The sequence below is a fragment of the Polypterus senegalus genome, chromosome 7, assembly GCF_016835505.1.
Source record: "Polypterus senegalus isolate Bchr_013 chromosome 7, ASM1683550v1, whole genome shotgun sequence".
In the NCBI taxonomy this organism is placed as follows: domain Eukaryota; kingdom Metazoa; phylum Chordata; class Cladistia; order Polypteriformes; family Polypteridae; genus Polypterus; species Polypterus senegalus.
The window spans coordinates 42,867,362-42,882,873 of NC_053160.1; the positions used below are offsets into that span (position 1 = coordinate 42,867,362).

At 37.2% G+C, this 15,512-nt stretch overlaps 1 protein-coding gene across 1 annotated transcript in view; it reads left to right on the forward strand.

The window, feature by feature from the left end:
- Positions 1-9,246: 9,246 nt before the first annotated feature.
- Positions 9,247-15,512, forward strand: part of antxr2a (ANTXR cell adhesion molecule 2a) — a 263,978-nt gene continuing 257,712 nt past the window's right edge. The window contains exon 1 of the mRNA XM_039758535.1: positions 9,247-9,603. Coding sequence (XP_039614469.1) covers positions 9,455-9,603 — 149 coding nt within the window. The 5' untranslated portion in view covers positions 9,247-9,454. The remainder of the gene's footprint in view (positions 9,604-15,512) is intronic.

A 15,512-nucleotide genomic window follows, 5' to 3' on the forward strand; every position in this document is an offset into this window, starting at 1 on the left:
ACTGATGTTTTTCTTGGACAATCACTCATTTTTTGGACGACCTGCTCTAGGATTTACAGCTGTACCGTACTCTTTTTATGTTTTAGTGATTGAATTAGCTGTACTCAACAGATATTCAGTGACTTGGATATTTACTTGTCATCCCCTGATTTGTGTTTTCAATCACCTTTTGATGCATGTGCTTTGAATGTTCTTTTCTCTTTGTTGTGTAGGTTAGTCCACCATACTGGATCATCATAAGTTGGACCTACCAGTTAAGGTGCATTTATGCTACAATCAATTAGAATTCCTTATCCACAGACATTTAGCCAATATGTGACTTCTTAAACCAGCTGGCTGCACCAGTGATGATTTGGGGAATACTTATGTGCTCAACTATTTTGCATTTTACATTTGTAATTAATTTAGACCATTTTGTAGAGATATGTTTTGACTTTGATATTAAAGCAAAATTTTTAATAAGTGTCAAAAAAGCTAAGCTATAATCACTGTGATTGAATGTTGCATGACAATATAATGTGAAAACTTAGGGTGGGTGTGAATACTTTTTATAGGCACCATAAATGTAAGGTCTGGGAATTTGTGTGTGAACAGTGGGAACTGAGAATAAATTCAACAGGAAGTAAACTTGTTTTGTTTTTTTTTTTTAACTTGGAGTGAATGATTCTTAAAGGCTCTTCTGATAATATGATAATGTTTTAAATGCAAAAATTATTAATAAGGTAAATGCATAATTTGGGATTGTGACTTGAAAAAAACAAAGTGAGAGTAGAATGGTGACTGCCTGACTATGCTAACATAGTATTTTCATCTTCCAGCTAATGTATAGAAGCTGTTAGTAAAACTACTAAACAACAAAGTTTTGAGCAACTACAGTATGATCAGGTATTAATACATAGGATTTAGGTGGGATTTAGTTTTCTAATAACAGTGTAGGTATAATTGGTATTCTATTCTTTATATTTTTGACATATACAATATCAAAGTTGTAAAAGATATTTTGCTCTGGACATATAGGTTTCCTACATTTTAAATATTCTTGTGTCTCCTATATCTACTTTAAATCGGGCTTATTTTAAAACCTACATATATATGTATGGTATAATTCTTTTCAGAATGTATCGAACTTTAATGTGATGTTTTTAGATTTTCAGATTCTTATTCAATTTTTAAATTATAAACTAAACAATATCAAGAACTCATGTCCCGTGAGATGAGACTTTGTGCCAAGAGATTTAACCATGCCCGGGGCCGTAAATAAAAGAAAAAAGTGTAGGACAGCTGCAATACAGGCTTTTAAATGTTCAAAGTTCCGTGCAAGATGCAGATCACGCGGCACGGCAGCAGCAGCAATCCAGGAGCTGATCAAGCAAAGAGGAGGAAAAAAAAAAAAAAACTGTATTTGTTCCCCATTCTATCACCGTTTAAAAGGGGGTTTCAGAGGAGCGACTGCATCTCCTTGGGATCCGTTCAGCCCTCCTCTTCACAACGCGAGTGGCAGAGACGCGAAGTGGCTAGAATTAACTATATCAAATCATGGCACCACTTTCATTGTTTTTCAAAGAATATATTATGATTTTCTCATAAAGGAATACAGTTTAAGTTAGCAAGTTATCAGTTTTACAATCTGTTTAACATTTCACAAATCAAACAAAATCTTTCAACAGCATGCACAAAAAACAAACAAAATAAGGTAATCACTTTTACACATTCTCACCAGTATCACTCACACCAGTCAAATCTAGAATTGACATTCATTCTACCTGAAAAGGCAGAATATCCAGTGAAAAAACATCCAGAAGTGGGAATAAAAGTCATTACAGATCAGCAAAAGTGAACTTGCCACATTTGACCCCAGTCTCATTGAGCTCATAACAACGAATTTCCCTATAAGTTGGTAAAGTTTATCTTTTTATCTAGCTATCTATGAGACTTCAGCATTAGGCACAGCAAAGTTCTTTTACTATGTTTCCTCTGCAAACTACTCTTTCAGTCTTGCATTCAAATACATAGATGACTGAAACTGAGCTGGGTAACTCCTTCAATTTAGTTTTGTGACTGTCCTGAAATAGTTGAACTTCTGAAATCACTTTGGCTATTCTGCACTTCAACCCTTCTTCTGGGTAAAACTCAGAAGATAAAGCCATATGACAAATTGGACTATTATACATAGTGTGTTGTGAAAACAATACATTAAATGTTTTTATGACTCTTATTTCATAATACATCAGCCCATCAGTTCCTTTCTTTGTGGAAAGGATTTGATGATTCAAACACACAAAATACAAACCAGCATCCTCCTAGAGTATAGCCATGGACTAAACTTTTTTCAGCCTCTCATGTACAATAAAGTAAGGTTGGTCCTCAAAACTGTCAGTCACTGGATGTTCATTCTTTATAGCATATTTCTGTGTATACTCTAGAGACTATATAGTGTATTAAGCTCTCCGGTAAGATATCTGTTTCTGAGGTGCTAGAATGAAACATGTCTCATATAAAATTATGCCACAATAAAAGTCAAATAGAGCATACATTTTCTGCTTTCTAACGCTTGGCTGAGCAACATGATTTATACTTGTGCATTTTTTTAATTTAAGGAACATAGCAAAAGTCAGACCTCTTATAACTTTACAACACACTAAAAAATTACTTTGCTTTTGTTTTTAGTTGACTAGATTACTGTAATGCACTCCTAACAGGACTACCTAAGGAATACATCAATCAGTTGCAATTAATGCAGAATACAGTAGCCACAATCTTAACTAGAAAAAGAAAATCTGAGCACATCTCACTAATTTTAATGTTGTTACATTGGTTACCTGTGTCATTCAGAATTGACTTTAAAGTACTAATGGTTTATAAAACCTTAAATAATCTTGATCCATCCTATATTTTTGTATTCCTCTCCCCCTAGGTCAGGGGTGGCGAACTCCTGGCCTCGAGTGCTGCAGTGGCTGCAGGTTTTCATTATTATCATCTTCTTAATTAGTGACAAGTTTTTGCTGCTGATTACTTCTTTGAATTAACTTGACTCAGGCCCCATAGTTGTTTCTTTTTCTTTAATTAGCAGCCAAACAATAATGAGACCCAAAACAAGCCACCACGTGACCAGCTCCCCATGTGCCCATTACACAATATCTGAAATTAAAGAGAGGTGATGGTCTTGGTAAGGTTGATCTCTCAGGTCACCAAAACATTTTGATGGTGCTCTAAGAAAGAACAGAAAAACAACAGTTTTTGAAATGTGTGGCAGAATGAGAGCAGCAACAAGCCATGGAATTAAATAACGGGTTTAATTAACAGCAAGAATTGGCTTCTCATTAAGAAAGTGATTGGAGTGAAATTGGTTGGAGTTTGAAGCCCCAGTTTAGCTCGTTTCACATCTCATTTCTGCTTGGCTGTCATTTAATGAAGAAAGGAATCAATTCAGAGGGCTGAACTCTTCTAGCAGGGCTATTAAAGTGATGGGGAAAAAGTTAATTAGCAGTGAAAATTGGTCACTTTGTTACTTATTCCTTAATATTATGGCCTGAAGTTATTTGTTTTTCTTTTCTTGTAACTTTATCTTTGGTATCTTGTAAAGCACTTTGAGCTACATTGGTGGTATGAAAATGTGCTATATAAATAAATGTTGTTATTGTTGTACAATGAGTTATAGCCACCTGAATACCTATTTGAAGAGAAGGCAATTGTCATTATCAGTAGGTGTACCTAAAAAAAGGCCACTGAGTGCTTATTAAAGCTTCTGCAAATGTACAGTCACACCTCTTCTGTAACTCTGTACCCTCAGCTTTTCGGTAAACATGTTTTAAGTCCTCACAGGTGGTGCAGTGGTAGTGCTGCTGCTGCTTTGCAGTAAAGAGATTGTGGGTTCACTTCCTGGTTCCTCCCTGTGTGGATAGCGCTTTGAGTACTGAGAAAAGTGCTATATAAATGTAATGAATTATTATTAAGTTAAATATGTTTAAAACTGTAGGGATGGTTCATTCTTAAAGGTGTGTACCTTACTTGGATTTTTAAAAATCATTTGCAGAAAAATAGTCAATCTTATTTCACTCTTCTTATATCTTTATTGCTGCTCAGAAACAAAAGCTTTGCAATCTTCAGAAAATGTAACTGGCCCTCCTCTATTTTGTTTCTATCCTGTTGTGGCACATTTTGCTACTACTGCTTTGCCAAACCATTTCTTCGGTTTACGGAAAATTACATCACCATTGTTGGAAATCTACTGAATTCAGTCTGTTTCTCATTACACATCAGTTGTTATAGTTGTGGTTTTTAAGCATGTACTAGTGACTATGCAGAATACCCATGAAGGGAAGACAACCAGTTGACTTAGGTCATCAGAAATGTGATTTTCCCTCTTTTGAACAATTGTAGACCTCCTAGCTGTTGATTTAAAGGAATTCTGTTATTTTTTTGTTTTCCTTCTTCCACCTGGCCTTATCTCAATTATATTAATCAGGAATATATATAGTCATAATTTGTTTAATCATAGAGGTTCACTCCTGTTTTACTGTACATATAACTTAAATAGTGTTAAGGTATGTAAATGATATGCTGTTTAGTAAACTGTTATTGTATTATTGTTGCAAATGTGTAAGTTCTCCGCTACTACTTAAAATCACTATCCAAGCATTCTGTAAAGTAATTGCTATCACTTTCATGGGCACACTATAAAAATATAAATATTAAATATCCATCCATTTTCCAATCTGCTTTTTCAAAGTTAGTCTGTGAAGGGTTTCCTAGTAATAACCTACCTAGAGACAGTCCATTGCACGGTAAATGTACACATAGTACATAAACACGCACATACACAATTGTAAAAGGCATATTAAGAGCTGACAATGAATGTAACAAGAATGTCTAAGGTATGTTGGAGAAAAGCTGAGGAATCTGTGAATGCAGTGTGTGTGTATTATGAACGAAGATTTAGAATCCCAGCTGGGATATTTCCCAATTTATTTGCATCAAGCAAGGTGAATAAAAGGATAAAAACAATGTTGAACTGTAAAAACAAGGTACCGTTGTCCTTGGAATAGTCTGTTGGTCAGAGTGACAGTGTTACACTGGTCCATTAATTAAAGCTTGTTTCCTGTTCTTTGTTATAGTGTGCTTCTGTAAAGGGAAAAGTTCAGAGAACTAATGTTATCTTTGGGTGGAATTTCATCTTTTCAAGGGGTGGAAGTTGAAAAAAGGATAGAGACTGTGCCAACCTCATGTACCCCCATGTACCTTTAAGTGGGTCCCTGTACTTACCAAACCTACATGCCTGACACATTATATACATACTGTATATAAATTGATTGCTAACTACAGGGTCCTCACTTAGCCCTCTTAAGATATTGGTCAACAAAAATTGAACTAACTAACTTCCAACCCTGAAGGGGAACTTAAAGGTTGCATAGCCTGATGGCAGTGTGCAAAAGTAAAGACAGTAAGATCTTCAGTTAGGTTGTGAATTCTATACCTTCAGAATAAAGAGGACACAGATGCATTATTAACAAGCTGTCTACCTTCTTTATTAAAACGGCATATAAAAATTATTAAAGAAAATAAGAAAACACTACAGATGTGGATAGTGATGTTTGGATGCAAACAGAATAATTTTGGAAAGAGTGAATAAAAATAATGAAGGATTGATGTATAGTTAAGTAGCTGAAGTCTACAAAGCAAAGTAAAAGTTAAAAGCCAAATATTAATGGTTTTGCTATGGTAATTCCATTTCAAATCCATTGATGCGAAGACAGGAATACTGAAAAAAAAATCATAACTAGGTTTTCCGTGTTGAGCACAAGCACCTGCCAGCCGTGTATGGGCATCCATGATGCCACACGTTTCCAACGCGCATGGAACTCGCCTGCTAAATGCCCAACGTGAAATTGTATGAGAGTTAGAGAAAATCTTAAATGCATGCTCCTATAAAACTCCCATGTGTCGATTCATATCATAAATATGATAAATGAAGTTTGGACCTTGGGGGAAAACACTTTTTTCCAGGGGACATGCCTCCCCACACCTTGGCAGCACCACTGCTAGAAGTCTCATCCATTGTTTTGAGGCTGCATAATAATTTTATCAAGAACAAAAAAATAACATATTTTGATTATTTGGGACTTTTCTAGTTCTGGCTTTTGTATTGTGTAATTTAAACTAATTATAAATTATATTACCAATGTCCCTTAAGGAATCAGACACATCGTCATCACTGTACTGCCTGATTATTATTTACTTGAGAGTTTAAAATCATCATTCCAGTGTGTAAGTACATCATTTCTATTATATAAATTTCTATATTCCTACTTATATACTCAGCAAAAAAAGAAACGTCCTTTGACTTTCAACTGTTTTTACTTTCAGTAAACTTAATGTGTAAATATTTGTATGAACAGTAAAAGAGTCAACACCATAAGACATAAACTAAAAATGTTTCACAATGTGTCCCTGAATGAAGGGAGGCTCAAAATCAAAAGTACCAGTCAGTATCTGGTGTGGCCACCAGCTGCTTGAAGTACTGCAGTGCATCTCCTCCTCATGGACTGGACCAGATTTGTCAGTTCTTGCTGTGAGATGTTACCCCACTCTTTCACCAAGGCACCTGCAAGTTCCTGGACATTTCTGGGGGGAATGGCCCTAGCCCTCACCCTGCGATCCAACAGGTCCCAGACGTGCTCAATGGGATTGAGATCTGGGCTCTTCCACTGCGAGGATGATCAGCTGTCCTTCCTGTTTCCCTGTAGTGCTGTCTTAGGCGTCTCACAGTGCGGACATGGCAATTTATTGCCCTAGCCACATCAGCAGTCCTCATGCCTCCCTACAGCATGCCTAATGCACGTTCACGCAGATGAGCAGGGACCCTGGGCATCTTTCTTTGGGTGTTTTTCACAGTCGGTAGACAAGTCTCTTTAGTGTCCTGCGTTTTTAGAACTGTGACCTTAAATGCCTACTTTCTGTAAGCTGTTAAGGTCTTAACGACCATTCCACAGGTGCATGTTAATTAATTGATTATGGTTAATTGAACATGCATGGAAAACATTGTTTAAACCCTTTACAATGAAGATCTGTAAAGTTATTTGGATTTTTAAAACATTATTGTTGAAATACACAGTCCTGAAAAAGGGACGTTTCTTTTTTTGCTGAGTATACTATAATGACAACTGTTACCCATTCCTGTAATTGCTACAATTATATGTAGGTAAACATAAATAAATATATATACACACACACACAGATAATACATGATATGGGACTTCATGTACTGTATTTACAGTATATTCAATAGACTAGATCCAACTTGGACTTCAGTGCACAATCACTTTTCACAAGTTTTGCTTTTTTTTGACCAATCATGATTGCGCGAGTGTTGCAAGTGATTTGGTTAGTTATTTTATATTTGCTGGTTATAATTAATTATTACTACTTATTATTTGGCTAACAACAACAATATTTATTTATATAGTAAATTTCCATACAAATGATGCAGCTTAAAGTGCTTTTCAGGATGAAGAAAGAAAAAAAGAAAGTATAAAAAACAAAATTAGGCAAGACTAATTAACATAGAATAAAAGTAAGATCTGATGGCCAGAGAGGACAGAAAAAAAACAAAAAAAAAACTCCACGGCTGGAGGAAAAAAACAAAATCTGCAGGGGTTCCAGGCCATGAGATTGCCCAGCCCCCTCTAGGCATTCTACCTAACATAAATGATCTCAATCAGCCGTTTTCAGGCTTCACATTGAAGAACCTTTAATCCATCAATGTAGGGATGGCACGGTGCTTTGATCGGGTGGTGGTGGTGCAGATCGCAACCACAGAAAACCAGAAAAAGAACAGCAGAGAAAGTAGGGGTTAGTACGGATTTCTGAGCCACCATGAATTATAATGCTAATTAAATGCATAAACAGAATATTTTTTTTTTTAAGTGCTCCACTATATTAGCTTGGAGAATTTCTATTGGTAAGCTGTTCCAGATTTTAGTAGCATAACAGCAGAAGGCTGCCTCACCACTTCTTTTAAGTTTAGCTCTTGGAATTATAAGCAGACAAAGTTACTATCTGGAGTGTAAGGTGAAACACATTCTGAAATATAGGATAGAGCAAGATTATTTAAGGCTTTGTAAACCATAAGCAGTATTTTAAAGTAAATTCTAAATGGCACAGGTAACCAGTGTAGTGACATCAGAACTGGAGAGATGTGCTCTGATTTTCTTTTCCTATTTAAGATTGTAGCAGCTGCATTCTGCACTAATTGCAATCGATTGATGTCTTTTTTGGGTAGACCTGAGAGGAGGGCGTTACAGTAATCTAGCCGACTGAAAACAAAAGTGTGCTCTATTTTCTCAGCATCTTGCAATGTTATAAGAGATCTAACTTTTGCTCTATTTAAGTGAAAAAATGCTGTCCTACTACTGTAATGTGAATTAAAATTCAGGTCAGAGTCAATAATTACCCCTAAATTCTTTACCTCCGTCTTGACTTTTAATCCTACTGGATCATGTTTATTTCTTATACCCTCATTATATCCATTTTTGCCAATCACTAAAATTTCTGTTTTCTCCTTATTTAGTTTGAGAAAATGACTACTCATCTATTCAGAAACACAAATAAGTCATTGTCAGTAAACTAAGAGAGTCGGGGCCATCAGGTGCTATTGATAAATACAACTGTGTGTCAATGGCATAGCTTGTGGTATCTTACATTATGCCCTGAGTTAATCTGACCAAATGGAAGCACGTCTTTATCCACTGCGACATTTGAGATACAGTTGGTCACTTTTCTGTTGCTTTTCAAATTAGGGCACATGCAGGTGAAGTGAGGTGCTCATGGTCACACAACGTCAACAGTGGGATTTGAACCCACGCTTTCATAGGCGTACTGCCTTTAACATTTGCATACGTGACTGGCTTACTGTACTATTAAGGTCAATCAACTGTAACAGAAGTGCCTCTGCCCTCATTACGTTTATTCGTAATCCAAACTGTTCGGGTCCACATGTTTGCTACGTTTCATTAAATATCCAGGATGAATATAACGGGATATTATGAGTGTTAACTGACAACTTACTTGAACTGCATGTCGTTGTTTAAGTTTTTAAATCGGATTTGTGTATTTATGTTTAGTGGTCATGAAGCAAAGTCAGACTGAAAATATGAAATATAAAGAACACCCATAATTTACAAAACCCTCAGTTCCTGCCTATTACGGCAGCGTAGCCTGTTGCGTGGGACGTCATCGCTGTTTCCTGCGGTTTCCGATTTTTTTTTTTTATACACAAGTTTGATAATGTTGCACAGAGTGGTGGAGAAAAGCAGCCGGCAGGACATAATTAATTCGAGACAAGCCCCTTTCGGAATTGCACTGCTACGCAGCTGTGCTGCAATTCCTCTCTGCCTTCCAGTTTGTCTAAACAGCGAGTGAGACGCCTTGGATCGAAACAACTACTGTAACGAGCGCCATGAGCAGGATAAAAAGCAACGATGTGAAATCTAATAGAACCGCGGCGTGGGTCCTTGTGCTGCTGGCGTTGGCGATGAGCCCCACACTTTGTGTCATGGACGAAGCGGCGTGCCACGGTGCCTTTGACCTCTACTTCGTGCTGGATAAGTGAGTGTCTTATTAGTAGAACTAACATTATAGCAACCGACGTACCTCTTTGTTATGCGAGGTCGCCCGTCAGTGATGAAGTAAAAGACTTTCGGAAATCAAAACCGCTGTGATTTACAGTTAAGTTGCCCGGCGACATGCCCTCTTGGTTTTCTGGTTTGGAAGGGTTAAACGGGCACATCGTTGGAGCCGTCCATTATGAGGATGCACTCCAGATGCTCCGGAAGCGTGCCGACTAAATGAAGTTAGCCATCTATTGATGTTGTTCTTGAAGCCCGAGAGACTGCAGGTTATTTCTTTAGTGCGCACTACTTTGTGTTTATCTCCTCCCTCTAGCTTTTTTAGTCAGACCATTTTGTCCGTTGAGAAAGCGATGTCGTTTTTTTCGAGTTCTGAAAACTTTTTTCTTTTTGAAACGTTGCGGTCTTTGTGTAATAGGAAGTCATTTTTCTAAGCAAATTTCAAAAGGAAACAGAACTTTGAAATCACAGTTACGTGGCTTGCTTTTGTGAGTTATTGGGACCAGAATTTCATTTAGTCGCTTGAACATCCTGCGTTTTGAACGCACAGTTCTGTTAGAGCTCACATTGAACACGTTTATAAATAATTGTATTTTAAACCTGGCATTTCATTTGAAAATAAACTCCACCATCCTCTCTGCAAGTTGGACCGTAGAACGTAAGAAGTGTAAACATTTCAAAAACTGGTTACAGTCATATTTGTTACAAGACTTCAAAACTTTTACAGATCACTTAGTCGTTCTATCCAGTTCAGTGTTGTGAGGGGTCGGTGCCTATTGTGGCGTCACTGGGAATATTAGCAATTAAAAAGCCCTCCTTTTGTCTCAGAGGTTAGGCAGTCAAACCAAACAGACTTTGAACTGAATGATCTCCACATGTTTGTCAGAATTCTTATACTCTTACAAGTGGAGTTTGCATTTCCCCCAGTAGTATAAAGAAGATGGCAGTTTAAAAGGTTACTTTTCAGCTGTGAGTTGCTGTCTCCTCTAAAGTTGCATACATCTTCTTTTGCCAAGTGTAAACTGTGAAAGATACTATATGAGTGTTACATAAATAGGAAAAAAGGCTATTTTTACACTCAAAAAGGAAATAAGGTTAAAGACACAGTGTTTCGCCTGTGCAGCATCCATCAGGTGTGCAACTGAGAATGAAAGAGTAGGCAACATATGAGGATGGAGAGGAGGGGATAAAGCCAGGGCAAATGAAAGGAGAAAAGGTGAGAGTAGGTGCAAAAAAATACATAGTTCACTATCATATGCAAAATATTCCTCATATCTGTTTTCTTGTATGGATATTTGTTTCATGTAAAATCAGACCTCCTTAGGACTTGAGTTGCCTTCTGTTTTGAACAATCACTTTTTGTCTGCTTTTTCAGTCTGAGTAAGAGACTGGCACCCAACCAAGTTTTGATTCTGCCTTGAACCCAATACTACTAAATTAGGTTATGGCTCCCATAATCTGAAATGGAATAAACTGCGTCAAAAATATCTGGATGAATAGAAATCATTGTTAAGTGTCTCACTTACCAATTCAGGGTCTCAATATTTTTAACCTTGGCATGAATGATGGGGATTTTTGTGTGAGGTTCAACTGCTTGCATGGGTTTACACTTACAGTATAGTCCAGTTCTGAGTCAATAAAATGCTCGAGTGTTCAGATCACTGTGGCTAACTACCACCCCTTCTCGGTCTGAAAGCAGCCTGCCTTGGACCTGATGTTGCTAGAATATGCTTTAGTTCCTCAAAGGCTAGACCATGAACAGAGAAGCAGTAGAAAAAGAACACATGAATAAAGCAACACAGTCTTCATAAAGTTAAATCATTTTCAGAGGCCTCTTTTTGCATAGTCTAGCCATTAAAACAATTGTTAAAGAAATAGGTACAAAACCTGGGGGGGATACCAGCATTTCAAAAGTAACACTTACACACTCCTCATCACCTGTGCTCAGTCAGTTTAACAGGATGTTAACAGGATGTGAATATCCAGAGAAAGCCCACACAAATGCAACAAACATAGGAGGCAACAGAACCCAAATTCAAGATTATTCAAGTTAAGTTCAACCATTGCTTATTTTAGCAAATGCTGTATCCAAGATAAGATGACAGCCGGGTAGCAGTGCCATTCCGTACTGTTTGAAGAGGCCTGTGGAATTTCAGAATACTTCCATTTCTCTAATTTAATAGGACTGAGTTGTTGCACTGCATTATATTGTTAACTTGGTTAAAATGTGGTCTTAAAAAAGACAGATCTCCAGACAAGCAAGTTGTTTTTAAGAGTAGGTTGTGGTGTGGTTTTGGTTTGAAATGTGTGGGTTAGCATTCATATATTTCTTCTCTTTATAAGAGGTCACATACTATAATCTCCACCCTGTTTTATAAAAGGCTATATATAAATGTGTATTTTAAAGATTATAATATAACTATTTCCAGAAACCCTCAACTGGCAGGATGCCTCTCTGGGTAGTGTTGCTCATAATAAAAAAAAAGTATTGTATCTGTTGCTGAATGGATGCAATTCAACTTGATTCATTTGTATTATAGTACTTTACATGTAAGGTTACTGCTGAATGAGTCACAGATTCTCAAAATGTACAACACAATATTAATTAAAAAAAAAATCACATCATAGTTGAAATAGATAATACACAGACTTTGCACTGAGTTATAGTGGCATCCTTTCAATACTGAACAGATGTTATGTACAGTTTTGCCAAGATAGGATCACACAAACTCATTGTTGAAATGAGCAGGTTAAAAAAATGCATGACACCTTGTGCAGTAGGGTATATCTGAGGTCTGGTGTGTCAGATGTTTCAGTCCCAATACTGCATAAAAAGGCAGGGTTAATGAACACCCAAATCAAAATACTTTGAAGCTAAAGAAACAATTTCCAACCCTTACTAATAAGGGAAATTAAGAACACCTTACAGTGCATTTTATTAGGATCAAACAAATTACTAGCTAATTGTTGTATGCATTTTATGTCATGCTATTTTAGGTATTGTGTTTTGATTCAGCAATAGATTGTAATATGTTACCTTTTTATCTAAAAGTTGAAATCATATCCATATAGGCAAATACTTGTCTGTTATACTTAATTGAAATAATGGAAATGGATTTCAAATTAAAGGATCACTACATTCTTTGCAAAAAATAAAATCTAGGAATATTCAGTTACCATACCTACAGTACACACATTATTACATATCATCTGATTTTTCAACTGGTTGAGTCCTTATGAGATGAGCCTTTATGTTTATACAGTAGTTGGACTGTCCAACCAATTGCCAAGATCAGATTGTTTCACATTTAAAGGTTTGTTTAAATATAGTATATGCAAATGTGCAATTAAAATTCTTGGAGCCTTATTAGTGCTGGGTGGTGTACAGGTTCATACTGAAAACTGTTTTTTATTTTTGTTATGATATGGATTTTTCTTATACCACAACACCGGCTTAAATTGCCTAAACAATGTTCGGAACGTGGCGCAGCGGGAAACTGTTTAAGGGGACCTTTCTCACTGCTACACCTCTAAACACATACAACGGAGTACATGCGTTAGTGGAGGTGTTGCGTGGAGGATCTTTTTCACTGCTACACCGCTAAACAGGCACACAAAGGAGTACATGTGGGAGTGGAGGTATTGCACGGTGAAAATGGACAGAGAACATTCCGAAACTGAAGTTGTAGCAGACGATAAAGTTGAACATGATGACACAGAAGAATGTTTGTTGGAAAAAGGAGTCCTGTCTGTTGTCTGGAGATACTTTGGATTTAAAAGGTCGGATGTGGACCATTATGTTCAAATCTGTGAATGCTGCTTCTATAGTACTGGATAATACTGCAAGACAAGTTGTATTTGTTCTATTTTTTTCAATACTGTGTAATGTACCTGGGTACTGTGTAATAGTGTGACACCATGTTGACTTTATTCTCAACATTTCCACTTTAATCTCTACGCTTATGATGAGAATAAAGCTGTCATGTTGACTTTATTCTCGACATTTCTACTTTATTCTCGCCGTTTATGTCGAGATTAAAGTTGCCATGTTGAATTTATTCTCGTAATTTGTCATTAAAGTAGAACATTGTAAACTAAACTTCATCTTAAAATGAATATTTAATTTACTGGATTTTCTCAAACCCTGTCGTAAGTTATGTAGCACATCAAATGCTTTGTGTTCCCTGAGCCAAGTTAATCACTACGTGCCTCTTAAACTGACTTCCTCTTGCACCAAGAGGAGGCGCAGGCAGCACACAGAATACATTACTTTCATGATATTCCTGCTCCCTGAACATTTAGAATGCTAAGTACTTGATATAATTTTCATGATGAAATGCATTAAAGCATGTATTAATCATGTGGGGGCACGGTGGCGAGGAGGTTGGACTGCTGCCTTGCAGCAAAGTGGTCCCGGGTGTTCCCTGCTTTGAACTTGCATGTTTTTCTGGTGGGTTTACTCGGCGTGCTTCAGTTTCCTTTCAAAGTCATGTAGGATGTGGGGTTTTGTTATTCTATATTAACCCTGCTAGTGTATGTATTGCTCATATTCACCCTGCGATGTGCTGGTGCCCCATTCAGGATTTGCTCCTGCCTTGCACACAGTGCTTGCTGGGATGGGCACAACCCTGAATGGATGACTTATTAATAAAACATGTATAACAAAGATTTTTTTTTAAAGTTATGAACACTCTGTGGTCTAAGTTTATAACTAGTTTCAATTTCACAAAAACGTTTTATCGTGTGGTGATTGATTATGTGGACAAAGAAAAAGGAAGGATAGGAACTGGGGGTTTAGTACGTCAGATAGAGACAGCACGCATGCAATAAAGAAAGCCTGCTCAGATGAACATCCATTGAATTCTGTGTTCATGTCTCTGACCACCAGATCACGAACCCAACATTTACACAGTATTTAAGTTAAACCTGTGCAATACCCATTCATACATCCAGTTTTTTGAAGCCTCATTACACCTGCCATAAAGTTTACACTGAACATACACCTGGGGACCCCTTACTGCAAGGGAGCAGCACTACTGCCACTCTACCATGCATGTTTAATACCTGCTTTAATGCATTTCATCCTGAAAATGATATCAAGTATTTATCTTAGCATTCTAAATTTTCAGAGAGCAGGATTATAATGAAGTGAATGTATTCTGTGTGGCGATCTCTGCCTGCACCTCCTCTTAGGCCGGGGTTATACTTCATGCGACGCATGCTGCAGGAGATGCTCCTGCTATGCAAACATTGTACAGTTTCTACTTGCGCGCGTACTTTACGTAAATCTGGAGGAATCCACCAGGTGGCAGTGCGAGATATTATCACGGTGAGAATAGATTCGGCTTTGCTGTGTCCTGCATTGCCAGGAACACCCATAAAGTCCGATGGCAGCTTACTGCAATTTCTTTGAAAAGGATGTTTAATGATTTAATCCATCAGTCCAGGGATTTGCCCATTTCAGCTAGCATTGGGCACGAGGCAGAAACAATCCTTGGCTGAGGCATCAGCTCATCGCAAGGTGAATACAAGCACTCGCATACACTGGCGTCATTTTAGTGTAACCAAATTTGCATGTCTTTGGAAGGAGACCAGAGCACACTGAGGAAACCCAACAGGAAAACATGTAAACTCCAGGCAGGGAATATCAGCACTGTGACTCCCTGCAAGACAGCAGTGCTAACGCTCCACCACCTTGTCACCCCCATGTGTGTAATTATTAACAGTATTCATTATTTAAACAAAATTACCGATTTACCTGTAAAATGTAACATACATACTTTAATGCATTTCATCATGAAAGTGATAAAGTATAAATCTAAGGATTCTAAATGTGCAGAGAGTTGGAATATCATACATTTAATGTGCTCAGTGTGGCGATCTATTGCT